The 18,977-nt window shown below is 41.2% G+C and overlaps 2 protein-coding genes and 3 long non-coding RNA genes across 8 annotated transcripts in view; 4 read left to right on the forward strand and 1 right to left on the reverse strand.

Annotated features, from left to right (window-relative positions):
- The first annotated feature begins 1,090 nt into the window (after positions 1-1,090).
- Positions 1,091-4,222, forward strand: LOC138960833 (uncharacterized). The gene is made up of 2 exons (XR_011454075.1): positions 1,091-2,118; positions 3,842-4,222. It is a non-coding gene; the product is annotated as an uncharacterized lncRNA (long non-coding RNA).
- A 472-nt stretch (positions 4,223-4,694) lies between these two features.
- On the reverse strand, positions 4,695-14,542 carry LOC138961480 (NADH dehydrogenase [ubiquinone] 1 beta subcomplex subunit 4-like). Its single transcript, XM_070333133.1, has 3 exons — positions 14,331-14,542; positions 13,519-13,662; positions 4,695-4,866 (listed from the first exon to the last, which is right to left on the reverse strand). The coding sequence occupies exons 1-3, from the start codon at positions 14,496-14,498 to the stop codon at positions 4,795-4,797; spliced, it is 384 nt and encodes a 127-aa protein (XP_070189234.1). The 5' UTR covers positions 14,499-14,542; the 3' UTR covers positions 4,695-4,794.
- Positions 5,914-7,714, forward strand: LOC138961482 (uncharacterized). The gene is made up of 2 exons (XR_011454200.1): positions 5,914-6,721; positions 7,082-7,714. It is a non-coding gene; the product is annotated as an uncharacterized lncRNA (long non-coding RNA).
- LOC138961481 (uncharacterized) lies at positions 9,526-12,724 on the forward strand. The gene is made up of 2 exons (XR_011454199.1): positions 9,526-11,748; positions 12,109-12,724. It is a non-coding gene; the product is annotated as an uncharacterized lncRNA (long non-coding RNA).
- Positions 14,543-14,552: 10 nt separating the features above from the next.
- The window catches only part of LOC138961478 (alpha-mannosidase 2C1-like), an 83,310-nt gene continuing 78,885 nt past the window's right edge, over positions 14,553-18,977 (forward strand). For 2 of the 4 annotated variants that reach the window (XM_070333128.1, XM_070333125.1), the window contains exons 1-5: positions 14,553-14,591; positions 16,161-16,307; positions 17,341-17,466; positions 18,153-18,276; positions 18,802-18,869. In XM_070333128.1, the coding sequence (XP_070189229.1) occupies positions 16,207-16,307; positions 17,341-17,466; positions 18,153-18,276; positions 18,802-18,869 (419 nt within the window). In that variant the 5' untranslated portion in view covers positions 14,553-14,591; positions 16,161-16,206. Of the gene's footprint in view, positions 14,592-14,648; positions 14,832-15,829; positions 15,936-16,160; positions 16,308-17,340; positions 17,467-18,152; positions 18,277-18,801; positions 18,870-18,977 lie in introns of those variants that run through there. The other 2 variants (XM_070333127.1, XM_070333126.1) reach the window with 2 other exon arrangements.

An 18,977-nucleotide genomic window follows, 5' to 3' on the forward strand; every position in this document is an offset into this window, starting at 1 on the left:
ATAGATTCGCGTAGGACTAGAGCATCCGGTCAGAGGGACTTAAAGCGATAGCATGGAGCGATGGTGGTCAGAATGGGCAAAAAGGACAATCATTGTCTGTAGGAAGATTTGTCTTAAATATAGCGGTTTTTGTGCACTTTAAGCTGACTTATACCGAGTCTAAATCTAATAGTTTAAAAATACATTCACTAAAACGAGCAGCATACACTCAAAGCTTCCTCACCTCAAGTCACACACACACACGCGCGTGCGCGCGCACATACACTCACTTACTCACGCCCACACGCACGCACGCACTCAAACACATCGCTGACTCATGCAGATAAAGAATAATGGTGTAAAGGCGAATACTTTCACTCTAAATTAAACTGTCCTACTTTGAACACACTTTCTGTAACCAGTTTTGATCAGTGTGACATAGTATATCAATCAATCAATCAATCAATCAATCAATCAATATGAGGCTTATATCGCGCGTATTCCGTGGGAACAGTTCTAAGCGCAGGGATTTTTTTAATATTTTTTGTTATGCAATTTATATCCCGCACATATTCAAGGCGCAGGGATTTATTTATGCCGTGTGAGATGGAATTTTTTTTACACAATACATCACGCATTCACATCGGCCAGCAGATCGCAGCCATTTCGGCGCATATCCTACTTTTCACGGCCTATTATTCCAAGTCACACGGGTATTTTGGTGGACATTTTTATCTATGCCTATACAATTTTGCCAGGAAAGACCCTTTTGTCAATCGTGGGATCTTTAACGTGCACACCCCAATGTAGTGTACACGAAGGGACCTCGGTTTTTCGTCTCATCCGAAAGACTAGCACTTGAACCCACCACCTAGGTTAGGAAAGGGGGGAGAAAATTGCTAACGCCCTGACCCAGGGTCGACTGAACTCGCAACCTCTCGCTTCCGAGCGCAAGTGCGTTACCACTCGGCCACCCAGTATAGTTATGTCAGCAAAAGTAGCACATGTTAAACACGCGTGTTAACGTGTTCCATTTGAACACATATGTTTACCAAGTGCTACTTATGCTGGTAGAACTAGTTACAATGCCACACTGTATTCAAACTTGGTTCAGTACACAAAATGTGTTCAAAACTGGAACACTTAAGTTTAGAGTGTGGCTTCATTCGTGGGTTTACTCCTTCAACTCAAAAATGGCATGGGAAGCAACGTTTCTTCCAGACTACTTTATCAATCAATCAATATGAGGCTTATATCGCGCGTATTCCGTGGGTACAGTTCTAAGCGCAGGGATTTATTTTAATTTTTTAATTTTTTTATGCAATTTATATCGCGCACATATTCAAGGCGTAGGGATTTATTTATGCCGTGTGAGATGGAAATTTTTTTTACACAATACATCACGCATTCACATCGGCCAGCAGATCGCAGCCATTTTCGAAGATTACCTGACCTCTGATGTCTGATAAGCTCAAAAGTCTGCGGTCCACCAAAATCAGTAACGACCTCCGCTGTCAAGACGTCAAAGTTTGTCCTTCCGTGACTAGTACATGCAGTAAACTTAAAAACTGTAACCTACAAAGATTATTTGCTGTGGGCCGAATATTCTAAGGACTGAGCAGAAAACCATTTAAATGTCATTTACAGTCGAACCTGTCTGTGACGACCGCCCAAGAGACCAACCACTGGTCCTCAAAGACAGGTGATCGTTATGGAAAGGTGGATTTATATAGGAAAGAACATCGTTGGTGTTTTTCTGGGATGGTCGTAATGGGCAGGTGGTCGTTATCAAGAGGTGGTCGTTATCAAGAGGTGGTCGCTAGGGCCTGCTCTACTGTATATTTTCATTTTTTTAAGAGAAGAAAGAAAGGCTGGACCAACCGAGAATATTTGATATTGGCCTCTTATTTGTCCCAGAATGCATATCAGCTTCAAGTTGTATACAGGCCACAGTTAAACTCTCATAAAAGGTTAAAATACTTGTTTATTACGTCAACCAGTCCTTGCCTACGCAGGCGATTTTCCAGTATAAAAGTCGATTTGAAACCGTCGATTGCTATTAAGAGTAACATACACTCAAATCCAGCGATATGAGAGCGTTCATTCTTCTGGGACTTGCAGCTCTGGTCGTGGTTATCCGTGAGTATAGCTAGTTTACTTGCAAGTTACTCTTCTTCCATTCAAATTGTGGCCATTTCTGCGAAAACATTCATTGTGGTCAAAATTTATTTATGTGCAGCCCAAGATTTTCCATTTATTTCTATCTGTTTTAGTTTTTACAATGTGCTATCACTGGTGACTTCCTTGAACTTTTGGAAGTTCAGCTTGAAGTGGAAGTCAGTGAGCACGATACAGTTTGTTTACATTACGCTCAAACTTTGACCTCGCGTTTCTACAATCAGAGGCTTAAGTCAACAATGCCGTAAGTCGCAAAACTGACCACAATTTTATGTCTCAACTCCATTCGGCATTTGTGTGTTCGTTTACGGTACTTTGTCCGTAGGTTTTTACACCCCTGGTATAGGGGTGTGTATAGGATTCGGTCGATGTGTTTGTTTGTGTGTTTGTGTTCGCATATAGATCTCAAGAATGAACGGACCGATCGTCACCAAACTTGGTGAACAGGTTCTATACATTCCTGAGACGGTCCTTACAAAAATTGGGACCAGTCAAACACACGGTTAGGGAGTTATTGGTGGATTAAGATTCTACAAGGACTTATAGAGGGACATATTAATGGTCAAAGGGAAATAACCTTCTCAGTTGGTGGCAGTGAGAATGGTAAGGACGGGGGTGTTTTTCCTACCTCGGAGGAATTTCTTGTTGTTGTTGCTCAGAATGTTGTTATTGTATCACGCAGTTTTGCACCTGATAGGAATAATGGATGTTTGCCTCTGTCCTTCACTTTTACAAAACAATTACCACCATTTGGAGGAGGGGGGGGGGGGTGGGGGTGGAGGATGGTCGGGGTTTTAGCCACCTGGCAATTATTGTTAGCGGTCCGCAGACTGTAGTGTTTTTACACGAAGAAGAATAAACAACAATGGCAGCAACTAAAAACCATGAAACAAAGAAGATCTTGGTGTGCTTTGCGCAGTCTTTGCTATACATTTTAATGAGGGTACGTAGTGTATGAGATATCCTCAAGTCAGAGCCAAACTGACTTATTCGTCAGAGGTCGATTTGTAATTAACAAAACCGTAAAAAAAGATTCTCGGACTTTTCGTTGTAATTTCTTTTAACTGAGTGCGAACATCTAGATTTTTCTGTTCATTTCCTCACAGTTTGAACTTTCTGAGACAAAATAAATCAAGTTCCATGAGAACATTATTTGAAGCGCAACGACTAAATTAGAAACTATAAAAACGGGAACAACACTGCCAAAATGTAACAATCACAGTGCTAGCTATCTTAAAAGCAAATTGTGTATACCATTAGCCATATCTGTGGACACAATCTAGTCCGTTATAATCGTCAATATAGAGTGAACACAGCCGAAGTGTAAAAAAGAAAAAGCCGCACCACGTTTGTTTGGATTTGTGCGCCCGTTATTGTTTGACATGTGCAAGTTATCCATAGAGGGTGCATATAATTTTATACAGCGAATGAAATTTTAGCGCTCTAGCACCGTAAGTTTGTCAGCACAGAAGGTGGTCCATATTACGGGCCGGTCTATAGCAGGCAACCTACCCCTAAATGCGGTGAAGGAAACTGTTTGTGAGCGGTCTTGTGTCGTTATTTTGTCAGAACAGGAGGCTGGTGGGTCCATATTAGGAGCCACCGGTCCATGTTAGGGGCCCTTCCCCTATCTCCGATTTCACGAAGTGTGGAACACTGACCAACTTCATTTCTCCATTTACAGATGCCTGTCCCAACGACTACTCCGCCGTCGCTGACCCCGCCTGTGAAACATCGACCTTGACCTGTCAAGACGACACAGACTGCGCTCACGGTTTCCAGTGCTGCTTTGGACCTAATAACGCGTGTGACGCCAGCTGCTACCACCCCGAACATGGACATCAGCCTGGCAACAACCACCCTGGTAACCCTGGCAACCCTCATCCTGGAAAATGAGCGATGAGTTGAAAACAATGAGATGATCGGAGTCGTCCTCTTGAGTTTTGTTGTTGTGTGTGAAGATTTGTAATGTTCACCTCTACAATTTTTCTATCTCTAAATTCAATGCACAGAAAAATCTACATTCCTGGCTTGCAAAACTGGTGAATAATACTCTTGAAAAATCCTTGCAGATTTGTGCACTTAATTGTCTCTGCCAGCGCCTGGATGCGTGAGAGAGAGAATGGGAGTGAGTGAGTTAGTGTGTGGGTGGTTGGGTGTGAGTGTGTGCGCACGCACGCGTGTGTGAGTGTGTCTGTATGTGAGAGAGAGAGAGAGAGAGAGAGAGAGAGAGAGAGAGAGAGAGAGAGAGAGAGAGAGAGAGAGAGAGAGAGAGAAGACGAAGGCGAATTTTTATGGCATCAAACACTATGATTGTGTATGTACAAGGGGGGAGAAAATAATTTACAGGTGAACAAAGTGGACGCCAACTTGACCGTCCGGAAGCAAAGCAACTTAGAGAGAGAGAGAGAGAGAGAGAGAGAGAGAGAGAGAGAGAGAGATTGAATGTTTATCGGAATTGGCTTATGGGCCATTTCAGAGAAAGAGAAAAACAGAGAGCCACAGACATTCCATTAGGACACTTCAACACAGCTGACTGACATGTACTTCTTTTATTTCAACATAATCAAGTGTCACAAGAACATATTAAATGCCGTATGACAAGCACAAAACTACACACTAACAAACAGAAAGGTCTCAATACATGAAGTACCAAGTGCGATCCTTGTACTTCACTTCTCCCGCTCGAAACTGGGCCTCTCGGATGTTCTGAAACACATGCAAAATAAAAAGGTAATAATAAAAATAGACTTTACTACTGAAGTACAAAACTGATGAAGAACGCAACTAACATTTTGTAAAGAAGTGTATCTATTATTCTCTAGAGGTACTGTACTGTATATTTCTTTTCATGGAAGTAACCACGTACACCACCACAGTATCTGTCAAGGATTCAACATGGGATAATAGTATCCTTCCTCTGGACAGTTTTATTACTTAGTTCTGTATTATTTATGTCTAACATACTGCTAGCTGTACCTGAATCAAACATATCTGCAGAAGATAATTTTGCTTGAATTCCAAGTTCTATCAAGAGATAACAAGAAGAGCAAACGCTCGATCGAGTCACTTTCGCAGTTCTGAATATTATATGAGGCATCAGATGGACAGGAAGAAATTGCTATTCACAACACAATACAGATGTAAATAATTTGATGTAAAGAATAATCCTATAAAGTTTGAATCAAATCCGATGAATAGTTTCAGAGATATGATATTTCAATTTTTTTCCTTCAAGACATACCTGTGACCTTGAAAAAGGTCAAAGGTCACCAAAGCCGACGTCAAAGTGTAGAGGTCACTGGGAGTCACGTTCACATAAAATTTGAGCCCGGTCACTTTTATAGTTTCCGAGAAAAGCCCAACGTTAAGTTGTGTGTTGCCGAACAGAAAAGGCTAGTTATCTCCCTTGTTTTTCTGATAACGTTCGTAAAAGGCTACAGATGTAAATACTTTGATGTAAAGAATAATCCTACAAAGTTTCAATCACATCCGATGAACTTTGTCAAAGATATAAAATGTCTAATTTTTCCTTTGACGCTGACCTGTGACCTTGAAAAAGGTCAAAGGTCAACGAAACCATCGTTAAAGTGTAGAGGTCATTGGAGGTCACGACTAAACAAAATATGAGCCGGATCGCTTTGATAGTTTCCGAGAAAAGTCCAACGTTAAGGTGGTGTCTACGGCCGGCCGGCCGGCCGGACAGACTAACACTGACCGATTACATAGAGTCACTTTTTCTCAAGTGACTCAAAAACTTCACTGATCCAAGGGAAACAACTGTCCAGTTTCATCCACCACATGACTTTTGCCTGTATTCTCCCCTTAACTTTTTGAAGCTGCTGGAAAACTTGCACTTGCACTTTTGTTTTTCTCAAGCAAAAACAAGGGTTTAGAAATATTTCTGTGAGAATTTCTAAAAACTATACACAATTCACACAAAAATCAACGTCATACATTTTCACAAAGAAAAATACTTCATGTTAACCCTTAGGCTGGTTGTCGCGACATATGTCGCGCTACTTTACGTATACTGTCACCTGGTTGTTACGACATATGTCGCGCTACTGGCTCAGTCTATTTGGTCGGTTCCGATTACCTCCCATTGATGCGAAAACCTATATGACCGTTTTCTTTATTTTTCTCTCTGTTAATTCACCAGTTGCTATGTAACATGTGTTACAGAATTGCACCAGTGTACGGGTTAACTCACTTGATGACTTGTGAGCTTGAGAAGGTTTTTTTAAAAAATTTTTTTAGTTTTTATATTATTGTTAGTGTCACAAAGATGTGAGTAGCATATTTGTGAGGTGAAACCACGTCGTGTTTTTAACCTCCCTAAATGTTGTACAGGCGAGGGTAGCTGACCGGACTGGCGTTATTCACGTGTTTCGGGTGTTGCACGTAAAACTGGCTTAGCTTGATGTGAGTTGTGTTTGAGACATGTAGCTGGTCTGGGGTAAATAACGTCACAGCGTGTGAGATTTCCAACCGGGAAGGTTGTTCAGCGTGTGTCAGACTTGTTCTGGGAACAAGTACTCTTTCAAGAGACGGGTCTCTTAAGGTAAATGATTTACTATGTTGTATATTAGTGACGTTGGAATACATAGCTGGAGCGTAAAGGTTAGTGTGTATAAAGTGCACCCAATCTTAGTGTGAAGCGTTGAGAGAATTCTTGATGTAATTGTTTCAGGGTTTTTTCATGGGGAATTTCTTGAACATAATTGCTACGCATTTATGTTATGTTTAAGAGGGTCATGCTTTGTAAGGGGAGTGTTATTCATTGATTAAGTGTTAGTTTGGATATTGAATCTGTACGGAATGTGAACGTGGAATGAACGAGAATGTATGAGTGGTACATGAACGTTTGGAAGAAGAGATGGTTTTAGAGAATGTTGTATTAAGACTTGGTTAAATTCTTTAGGAGTTTCCATGAGGGATTTCCATGGCGTATAAGGGAGGGACCTTACACGAGAGAAGCGCTAGACGACGGTGGAAGCAAGGGACCACCTCTGCGCAGATGACTAGACGAGCGGAGTCTTCATCGAGACCGGTCGTAGCTGACGACGGTTGTTTCCGCTACGGGCGGAAGGGTTTCTCGGAGAAACCTGGAAGGGTGTGTGTAAGCATCTCTGTGTGTTGGCATCTTCAGTGAAAGGTGTGTGTCGGCATCTTCAGCGAAAGGTGTGTGTTAGCATCTCTGTGTGTTGGCATCTTCAGTGAAAGGTGTGTGTCGGCATCTTCAGCGAAAGGTGTGTGTTAGCATCTCTGTGTGATGGCATCTGAATTCATTATCCTACGATTCAGCGAGACAAGTAAGTGAACTGGCGACATGCAGTGAGCCGTGATACGAACTCGTGAGTGTCTGTTGGTACCTTCTTGTGTGCGTTAATCTATATTTGAGAAAGTATTGTTATAATATGTATTTACATGCCTTGAGTGAAGCTGGAAGATTGTGCGAACTGTGTGTTGAAAAGTTGTTCGTATATATTGATGTATTTAAAGTGAAGACGTATGTTGTTTTGGTTGAGGAAATAATGAGCCTGCATCCTCCCAAGTTCTGTTTTTGAAGTGTTTGGTGTGAAAGGGTAGAGACAGTGCAAAAGGGCAGAACACGCATAATAAATTCACATGCAAACCACTTCGTGACAGTGGTGACCCCGATTTAGCCCTAAATAGGTTTTTGTTTCTAAGGATAGATTTTTGTTGTAGTTGCTTCCCTTCCCTTTCGAAAAAGTGAGAAATTGAGAAATTGAGAAAGAAGTGCCTTAGGGTAGCTAATTATACATACTTTGATACTTTGCGTGTTGTAGTGTTTGTTTATGTGTATGTTATTGGACACCCCCTCTCCAGCTCTAGGGGTCTACGTAGTTGTATAGTTCTTACGTAGAGAGGGCCTTAGTTTCTGTTTGCTTCCTTTTCTGTGTAGTTATTATCTATCTTTCTATCTAAATTCTAGCTCCCTTTCCTATAAGTTTTTTTTTAAAACTATTTTTCTTAGATTCTATCTTGGATTGATTGTTGTGTATGATTGTTGTCGTTGAGGTGCAGGCTTATTTTAAATAAAATAGTATAGGGTGTGCCATTTTTTTGTGTGTGTATAAATTCTGAAATTTTGTATTTTTTTTGTTTGGACTCTGGTTTTTTTTTAGTTGTGTGGCTTAAAAAGTGATTTTGTTTATTATTGTTATTGTTGTTCCTATTTGTAGTTGGATTAGTAATAGGGTGATTATCTCCCCTATACTACTGTTTGATATTTAGTTGTTGGTTTGGGGAAAGTTTTTTTGTTGTTTATTTTTTTTTGAAAATTTTTTTTGTTGGTTAGTAGTAATTTGTAAACATTTGTACTTGGACAAATTTTGGGTAAATTTTGTTTTGTTTGTTATTGTGAACATTTAAATTTTGTTTTGGTTTTGCTCTGGCGATTGATTTTCCTTAAAGGATCTGACGCTGGTTAGTGGTGTGTGGAATTGAATTCTTCATTTAAAGTGTGTTATTTGGGTTTGAGAAACTTTGAAATTTCTAGTTAATTATTTGGTATTTTTTGTTGTTGATGATGTTCTAAAGTTGTTAGTTTAAGTTTGACATTGATTGACAAGTGTTTGAAGCTGCTATTGATTGTTTAATCTGATATTTTCCAAATTAAATTTTTTGTTGTTGACTCTATTAAGTTTATTGTTTATTTTTGAGACTGGTTGTGTAAATAGTTAAGTAGTAAACAATTTGAGGATTGTTTTTAAAAAGGCACAAGATTTCTGTTAGTTTAGTATTTTATGATACTCTTTTGTGTGTGTTTAGTATTGCGAGAAACTGGTGTATGATACAACTTTTTGATACTTAAAACAATTTTGTGAACTTGTGTTACTTGATCCATTGTATTACTTTGAGATTACTTTGATATTTTGATATTGTAAAGATGGCTGAGACTAGTGATACTGGTGGTAACACATATGCTGATTATATGGCATTGGGAGAGAAGCATGGGTTAAAGGCAGAAGCTTTGTTTAAGTTTGCCCAGGATCAGGTGGATAGAGAAGAGAGAAGTCAGGAAAGGGAAGCAAAGAAAGTAGCAGCTGAGGCTGAAGCGAAGAAAGTAGCAGTTGAGGCTGAGACAAAAAGATTAGAAGTTGAGGCCGAAGCAAAGAAAGTTGAGGCTGAGACAAAAAGATTAGAAACTGAGGCTGAGACAAAAAGATTAGAAACTGAGGCTGAGACAAAAAGATTAGAAGTAGAGGCTGAGACAAAAAGGTTACAAATTGAGGCAAATAGGGAATTAGATGCAAAGAGGCTAGAGGCAGATACTGAAGCGAGGAAAATGGATTTGGAGTTTAAGAAAGCAGAAGCGCAGCAAAGTACGGGTGGAAATGCAGGTGGGAGATCAGGACCCAGCATTAGGCCCCAGTACCCAAAACTCCCCATGTTCAAGGAAGATAAAGATGACATTGACAGTTTCTTGTTCAGATTTGAAACGCATGCAAAGGCGAACAAATGGAATGATTCAGAGTGGGCTACGTACTTATCAGCTTATCTGGAGGGTGGAGCGTTGTCTTTGTTTCATTCATTGTTTTCAACGGGTACTTTGTCGTATGAAGACTTGAAGAAAGAGTTATTGAAGAAGTTTCAGTGCACTCGAGAGGGATTTCGGGAGAAATTTCGCAGTACGAAGCCAGAGGCTGATGAAAGTTTTGGCACATACGTAACAAGGATGACGCATTTGTTCAACCGTTGGTTGAGGTTGTCGGATATAGAAACCTCATATGAAGCTTTGTTTGATTTTGTGTTGTGTGAACAGATTCTTACCAGTGTATGCACTGATTTGGCAGTCTTTTTGAAAGAACGTGATTGTAAAAATTCAAAAGACATGATTGCTAGCGCAGAAATGTACAAATCGGCCCATCCAAATAAATGTTTGGCCAGAAAGAGTCAAGTAAATCCTTTGGGGACTGGAAACGTAGCGTTCAATCAGAATCGTGGATCAGGACAGTCTTACAGTCGTGGTCAAGGAGATAGTGGCAGAAGACAGGATGGTATGAGCAGAAATACCAGGTTTCAAGGCAGAGGAGATGATCGTAGGCCGGGTAGAAGAGGATGGCAGCAAGGAAGTACTAGAGGTACAGGTAATGAACAGTAGAATCAGGACACATGTTACAGATGTGGGCATTTGGGCCATTACGCTAGAGAATGTATTCAGGTAGCATATTCAGCGAAGTCGGTAGCGGATTGTCAGGACGCTGGAGTGTTGGTAAGCTCGGCGGCATTCGGGTCGTTGCCATTAGCGGAAGGTCTCGTTAATGGGAAGCAAGTTTCAGTACTGAGAGACACAGGAGCTAATGTAGCTGGGGTAAGGAAGTCGTTGGTCTTACCAAGCCAGTACATAAAGGGAGAGGTTCAAAAAGTGAAGGGTTTTAGTGGACGGATTGATTTGTATTCATTGGCGGAAGTGGTTGTCGATACCCCATATTTTCAGGGAAAGTTGAAATGTTGTGTGCTCACAGACCCAGTCGCTGACCTAGTGATAGGTAATCTTCGGGGTGTGGTACCCAGAGTAGATTTATTCCTTGGGAATACGCAGGGTGTTGGATTGTGTGCTGATGTAAGTCACAAGAAAATCACTGAAGACATGGTACTTGAGAAGGTCGTGTGTGGTTCGAGTTGGGCAAAAGCCAAAAAGAAACTGGAGGATTCCCCGGTGCCATTGAAAAATGTGGTTACTCCTGATTTGTCGGTTAACGAGGAGGATCTGGAAAGTTTGCTGAGAGAAGATGAGACATTGAAAGAGGTGTTGAGTGTGTCACGAGAGGATGAGAAGTATGCAGTTTGTGCAGAGAAAGTTGTTGATGTTGAGGAAGTAAGTAGTGGATGTCGCGAAGGCATTCCACTGAGATCTGACTGTGGCAGTCAGGGTGTTGTCTCAAGTAAAGGTGAAGAGGCAAAGGTTGCAGTGTTACCTCAGACTGAGGAGAGGAAAACGTTGCCGTTACCTACATTGCCTAAGGGGAAGGAAGAGATAGTCAGAGATATTGTTTTTGATCCTGGTTTGACAGATGGTCAAAAGGATGAAATGAAGCAGGTGTTTGGAAAGATGGATGAAATTTTCAAAACATGTGATGCGGTGGTGTCTTTAACGGCAAGAATTAGCATTCGAGGTTCATCCAATAGCATGAGACAGGAATACGTTGACAGACATTTTGTCCAGGTCATTCGTAGATCAGAGCATACCACAGGTTTATGGGATGTGTGGAAAAAGAAGGTTGCTTTGATCAAAAGAAAACTCAAGAATTTTCTTTTTTCCCCGGGAAGGGGGATGTCACAAAGATGTGAGTAGCATATTTGTGAGGTGAAACCACGTCGTGTTTTTAACCTCCCTAAATGTTGTACAGGCGAGGGTAGCTGACCGGACTGGCGTTATTCACGTGTTTCGGGTGTTGCACGTAAAACTGGCTTAGCTTGATGTGAGTTGTGTTTGAGACATGTAGCTGGTCTGGGGTAAATAACGTCACAGCGTGTGAGATTTCCAACCGGGAAGGTTGTTCAGCGTGTGTCAGACTTGTTCTGGGAACAAGTACTCTTTCAAGAGACGGGTCTCTTAAGGTAAATGATTTACTATGTTGTATATTAGTGACGTTGGAATACATAGCTGGAGCGTAAAGGTTAGTGTGTATAAAGTGCACCCAATCTTAGTGTGAAGCGTTGAGAGAATTCTTGATGTAATTGTTTCAGGGTTTTTTCATGGGGAATTTCTTGAACATAATTGCTACGCATTTATGTTATGTTTAAGAGGGTCATGCTTTGTAAGGGGAGTGTTATTCATTGATTAAGTGTTAGTTTGGATATTGAATCTGTACGGAATGTGAACGTGGAATGAACGAGAATGTATGAGTGGTACATGAACGTTTGGAAGAAGAGATGGTTTTAGAGAATGTTGTATTAAGACTTGGTTAAATTCTTTAGGAGTTTCCATGAGGGATTTCCATGGCGTATAAGGGAGGGACCTTACACGAGAGAAGCGCTAGACGACGGTGGAAGCAAGGGACCACCTCTGCGCAGATGACTAGACGAGCGGAGTCTTCATCGAGACCGGTCGTAGCTGACGACGGTTGTTTCCGCTACGGGCGGAAGGGTTTCTCGGAGAAACCTGGAAGGGGTGTGTTGGCATCTTCAGTGAAAGGTGTGTGTCGCCATCTTCAGCGAAAGGGGTGTGTAAGCATCTCTGTGTGTTGGCATCTTCAGTGAAAGGTGTGTGTCGGCATCTTCAGCGAAAGGTGTGTGTTAGCATCTCTGTGTGATGGCATCTGAATTCATTATCCTACGATTCAGCGAGACAAGTAAGTGAACTGGCGACATGCAGTGAGCCGTGATACGAACTCGTGAGTGTCTGTTGGTACCTTCTTGTGTGCGTTAATCTATATTTGAGAAAGTATTGTTATAATATGTATTTACATGCCTTGAGTGAAGCTGGAAGATTGTGCGAACTGTGTGTTGAAAAGTTGTTCGTATATATTGATGTATTTAAAGTGAAGACGTATGTTGTTTTGGTTGAGGAAATAATGAGCCTGCATCCTCCCAAGTTCTGTTTTTGAAGTGTTTGGTGTGAAAGGGTAGAGACAGTGCAAAAGGGCAGAACACGCATAATAAATTCACATGCAAACCACTTCGTGACAGTTAGAAAACGAAGCACAAACTCAAGCATCTCAGATGACAAAGACTACTGATCACTTTGATTGAGAGGTGTGGGGTGTCACATTTATGTACAGTACTATGTGTCTAACTTAGAGAAACACATTAGGCCTAAAAAACAATTAGGTGTGGTTACGGTAACCCGACCTACCCTATTTTTAGGGGCCGACCCTATAACTTTTTATTACATTTGTCAAAAAACACACCAAAAAAACAAGAAAACGAGCGCAGAAAACGCAATGAAAGCGAACGCGCTCGAGTCGCACACTGATTACCCTGTCAAGTAGGTTTAATTTGTACACATTAGAAAAAAAAAGTTTGAAAAAAAAAATTATTGCCTACCTTCCTACCCTATTTTTTGGGGCTATGTTACCGTAACCACACCTATATTTTTGGGGGGCCTTACAATGCTACAACTCACAAGGTTTGTGAATGAATATATATACATTTAATAATACAGTAACATGAGGGCTGGCCCAAAGATGCACAGAGAATCAGACAGACTTACAGAAATGCAGATGCAGTCTAAAAATGTGGGGTGGGGTAGGGGTCTTACTATGGGGTTTGCCTGTGTCACCTACACCCCTCTAATCCAGTTACACACCCTCAATACAAACGTATACACCCCTGAATGTACGGGGGTGTAATAAACTTCAAAGACACATCATTGCATGTTTGTCTCACCTTGTCTCTGATGGTGAAGTAGGTCATGAGGCCAACAGGTATCACAACGAAAGCAAAGCCCAGCCAGGTGGTCTTGGGGGTGACCTTGAAGTGGTCAAAGTTAGTCGCTCTCATGGCCATGAACCGTTGAATTGCTGGATCAAACTGCACACAAATAGTTTGATTTCATTTTATTTTTTGTCATTCACTGTTGTTAATGTTGAGTGTGTGTGAATGGTGTGTGTGTGAGTCACTGAGTGTGTGATTTTCACTTTGATAAGGTTGTGAGAAGCAACATAATTCTCTCCTTTTATGGCACTTCAGTAACATGCACTAAACTGCCTGAGTACAAGCCATTTGCATGCATGTCTGTTAGGGTGCGCATGTACCTGCAGGTGTTAATGTTATGCATACATGTAATGATGACATTGATGTATACAGTGCACGGATTATTTATGTGTGTTTATGTGTTTACAAGCGTGTGTGTGTATATGTGTGTATAACACACACGCACGTTTGTGTGCATGTATGTGTAAGCGTGTGTGGCAGTGGTATGAACCTGTTTGCCGGTTAATTAATCATGATATTTCAACCTCTATCATTTAACATTCAAATTCAAACAAGATACTGTCTGAGACTGAGTGTCTCTTCCAACTCCAAGTAAAGTTTTTCACCAGCATAAGCTCATTATTGCCAAGATATACAGCGTTGCAATGCGTCCACAACGAACACTGGCACATTGAGAGAGAAAAAGAGAGAGAGAGAGAGAGAGAGAGAGAGAGAGAGAGAGAGAGAGAGAGAGAGAGAGAGAGAGAGAGAGAGATCAGACTTACAATTGTGCCACCATTATGAGCACCGCGGTGGGGATCTGTAACTTTCTTCTGCCACTCAGTTTTGAGCGCTTCTCTCATTTTGCCTCTTTCTCTGATGGCACGCATCTCCTCTTGAGAAATGTCGTACATTTTCCATGGATCCCATGGTTGTTTCGTCGAACCCGACATGTTGATGTCCTTGACGAGGTTTGCTGCCGGAAGTAAGGTTTTGGTTAAATTTCCGGTCGGTGTCTCGGCGATCTGACGTAAAGCTTTGGGAAGGTATCGCAGTCTTGCATTTGTTCAACACAATACTTCTTTCACTTTATTTTAGCCTTTGCATGATACAGGAATAGAATCTGATTGTTTTTGATAGCTTTTAGCAGTTTGCAGTTGCGAAAGACTAAGTCTTGTATAAAAGCGGATGGTGCGAGTCAGCAACTTACACGTTTTCCAATAGTTGCCTCCCTTGGCTGACATTTTGTCGTCTGCTCCGCATTTTCAGTATTGCTATCACGTCAGGTCAGTTGAAAGTGCTATCTCGTGAATCTTATTATAAACAACTCACACGCACACACAGACACACATACACACAGACACAGACAGACACACACTCACACACACACACACACATCTGTTGCAGCGAATTGAGCAGTTCAGATCCGATTTTGGGGCTGTCCCAGTAAATATCTTTATACACATTGTATCAGTTCAAAACGACAAAAGTGTCAACATGAACTTCTTGCATGCACATCCCGGAGAGTAGTATTGTATGCATTTACCCGTGTATATAGTGCATTATGTCTGTAACCTTTTAGGATGCGCTGTCACTTTGAGAGCTTTGTGTCTCTTTCCTGAGTGCATCTTGCACCTAAACACAGGGACACAATCACAATGGGACGTACATGCACAGTCCTAGTATCATTTGAGTGGGTCAAGGTACTGTAAATATATGCAGGTCATGCTATATTGCAGTACAAATATGTGTCAGTCTGTTATCACAGCACAACAGCGTTCGTAGCCTGTCTGAACAATATATATGTACCATATAGATCTACCATTGACATCTGACTGAATCGATCAGTGAATGGCTTCACCTGAGTGCATGGTTTTTGATTTTAGTCATATGTGTGTGTGTGTGTGTGTGTGTGTGTGTGTGTGTGTGTGTGTGTGTGTGTGTGTTTGTGTGTGTGTGTGAGCACATGCGTGTTGTGTGTTATGTGGCAAACATCTTTGAAAGTGCTCTGATTTGAGTGTATCTTGCCCTGTACATGATAGTCCAATACGCATACATTTCTTCATGTTGTGTCAGTGTACATTTTCTTGAAAGCAGCAGTTTCCATGCAAAAAAAAGAAGTACTGCCATGGTACCTGCATGGTACCTTAGTAATGTTCTAAACAGGTTCCCCTGTATCAGTATCAACCTGACCTTGCATACATTTGCATTGTGTTTTCCGGGCTTTTATCGTCTCTGTTTGCACAGCTAGTGCATCCTGGCAAGCTTGCCCTCCTTATGAAGCCAAGATCTGTATACGTGTCACAACTGTTGACACTTGTTGGTGGACTGTGAGGTGAACAAGGAGGGACAACATATTGCTTAGTGTGCAGCTGTTTGAAGAATTATATGTATGTAGGTTTACAGAACCTGTTAAATTGGTTGCTGTCTAGCTTTTAATGTTTTTTTGGCATTCAGCTTCCATTCATTATCTAAGTCACCTTAACCGGAAATTTGTTAGGGGACAAGAGTTGCATGCATGGTTGCACATTTTCCTGATTGTTTTTCTTTTACTTGTTTCTGCTTTTTTGCAGTGGTCTTGATTATGATTATGATTTGTTTGTTTGCTTTAACAGTTGAAAGTGCCCAGCATCCTGAAAAAACAGCAAAGATACTTTGGTGATGGAGAAGCATGTTCCATTCAAACATCGTCGGACGACATTGGAAAGAGCTGAGAAATTCATCTCAACACACCATTTCACTGACATAAATCTGAGAAGCAGGTAAAGTTTACCACAGAAAGGTCACTGTCAGCCCTTGAATTAAGACAGAATTCTTAAGATTGTTGTTTGGGCTTAATGCAAAACAAGAAGAACAGAAGTACAGTTGAACCTGTCCATAACAACCACCCAAGGGACCAACACAAAGTGAAAGGTTGATAAGAGGGCAGTCACACACGCGATTCAATCGTGAGATTTACCCTGTCACACGGGCGACTGAGTCGTGGAAAATAGCTACGACAAGTCTGCGACTCAGTCTCATGCGATTCCCTCGTAGCTTTGAGCTTTAGAACTTGTTCTATTCCTGCGACCCAGTCGTCAGTCAATCGCAGGGGCAGAGCCAATCAGAACGCGTCGTTGCGGCCTTCACGCCGTGACGTAAAATAATGGTGGACAGTGGCGGACAGCGTCTCTTCGTCGATTCAAAACTTTTTGGAAGAACAGTTTCTTACTCGGATATAAAGGAGACGTTTTAGGCGTGTACAGCGGTCGAGAAACATTAATTGCAACTGTCTGGGAACTTTATTTCTCGCAAAGGCGTAATGCTGAAAGGTATTTTTTAGAAAGGTAGAGCGATGTTTGAACATTAGCGTCTGCTCTCGCAAAGCGCGTTTGCCGTGTTCACTGTGACACGTCACTTCCGCCCCGCTCGTGTGGAGCAATCGTTAGTCAATCGTTAGTCAATTGTTCGTCTATCGTTCATCGTGTGACGGGTCAATGGCCTACGATGTGATGTGCGATCGGCTCAAGATTGAATCGCGCGATTGAATCTCAACGATTGAATCGCGTGTGTGACTGAAGCTTAACACAGAAAAGAACTTGTCAGAGATCCTTTCGGGTGTTCATTATAGACACTTGGTCGTTATCAAGAGGTGGTCGCCAGGCCAAGTTTGACTGTATCAACTGGTAGAGATCTGACTGCATGCTGCTAATTTTTGTAATTTTCATATTTTAAGCCTGCAAAGTACCAGAAATTGGTTTTAATGCAACACCTGCCTTTGAGCAATCGTCTAGAATATATATATTTGCACTTCAGATTGTACCCTGCGAGGAAAGCTGTCACCTCTTTGACACATTATGCTGCCCCAGGTAGGATTTCATACGAGGAAGCCATGAAAGGGAAGTACACACCTGCCAAAATTGGCCAGAGCTTTGGCCCTACGTAAGTATTTGAAGTAGTAACTTGAAATTAACCTTTGTCTTTACATCTTTACTGGAGAAAGAAAGAAAGAAAGAAAGAAAGAAAGAAAGAAAGAAAGAAAGAAAGAAAGAAAGAAAGAAAGAAAGAAAGAAAGAAAGAAAGAAAGAAAGAAAGAAAGAAAGAAAGAAAGAAAGAAAGAAAGAAAGAAAGAAAGAGAGAGAGAGAGAGAGAGAGAGAAAGAGAGAGAGAGAGAGAGAGAGAGAGAGAGAGAGAGAGAGAGAGAGAGAGAGAGAGAGAGAGAGAGAAAAGAGAGAGAGAGAGATAGATGAGAGGGAGAGAGAGAGAAAGAGACATGAGAGGGAGGGAGAGAGAGGGGGGATAGCTGACAGTAAATCTTGGCTCAGTATAGCCCTTGAAGTGAACTACAGTATAACCATTGACAACAGATAAAAGCAGCAATGAGAATGTGAAGAGATAAGTTTGTGCCTGTATTCTCCTCAGTGTGTGTTTGCGCGTGTGTGCATGCATGTGTGGGTGTGTGTTAAAAATAAAGAACCCATATTCATAAATTAACCTTTTCATACCTCAATTATTCACTGTAGATTCCAGGTATTTGGAACTTCAGTAGTCTATCTGTTTCAGATTTTATTTCATTGATTCTTCTGCTTTCTGTCGACAGTATATTCACTCAGTTAATGTTTTCTCAGGTGGGCCACTCACTGGTTCAAAGTGGAGGTGGAGGTACCAGCCGACTGGGTGGGCCAAGAAGTAAGACTGGTGTGGAACTCCAACACAGAGGCACTGGTGTGGGTGGATGGAAAACCAGTACAGGTGCGTACCCACTGAGGCACGGGTACAGTGCAACCCTTCTTTTAAGACCTCCATAAATGAAAGAAAATCATGCCTTAAAAAGAAGGGATCGAGTCTTAAGACGGAGGGAAATTTACACAGGTTTTGAATAGAAAATCTGAAACGTTGAGATCTTAAAAAGGGGAATTAAAATATATTGGGGGTGGGGGGGGGGGGGGGGGGGGGGGGTAAAGGAAGGGTTCCACTATAATGAATTTGTCAGGTGATACGTTTTTGAAGTGTTGTTTCCTTTTTTTTTGTTGTGTAAAATTGACAATGTGTTGAACTAATTTCCAATCTACAAACGAACAAGCAAGCAAACAAAAAGAATATGTTTGGGTTTTCTGTAAGATTTCTAACGGTAGATTGGTTTTGTTTGAGAAATATAGCAGTTTTTTTGGACTGATATTGAAATATGTGCTTAGGAGAATTGGTGTATTTTAGAAGATTCAAATTAAAAATCTATGTATTTTTTATTGGATGTTGAACTGTCAACAATTTTTTCAGGGGCTGAGCTCAGAGAAGGACCGCTATGACTTTGTTTTGTCCTCCAAGCAAGAGAAAGGCCAGCTCAGGTATGGGAAAAACAAATCTGTTGAACCCGGAGTAAACTAAATGCAGAATGTCTAATTATACTTTACCTGTAAGTCATGGAGAAGTTGGTAGATTTGTATTGGTAATTA

The sequence above is a fragment of the Littorina saxatilis genome, linkage group LG3 (genome assembly GCF_037325665.1).
Source record: "Littorina saxatilis isolate snail1 linkage group LG3, US_GU_Lsax_2.0, whole genome shotgun sequence".
Classification (NCBI taxonomy): domain Eukaryota; kingdom Metazoa; phylum Mollusca; class Gastropoda; order Littorinimorpha; family Littorinidae; genus Littorina; species Littorina saxatilis.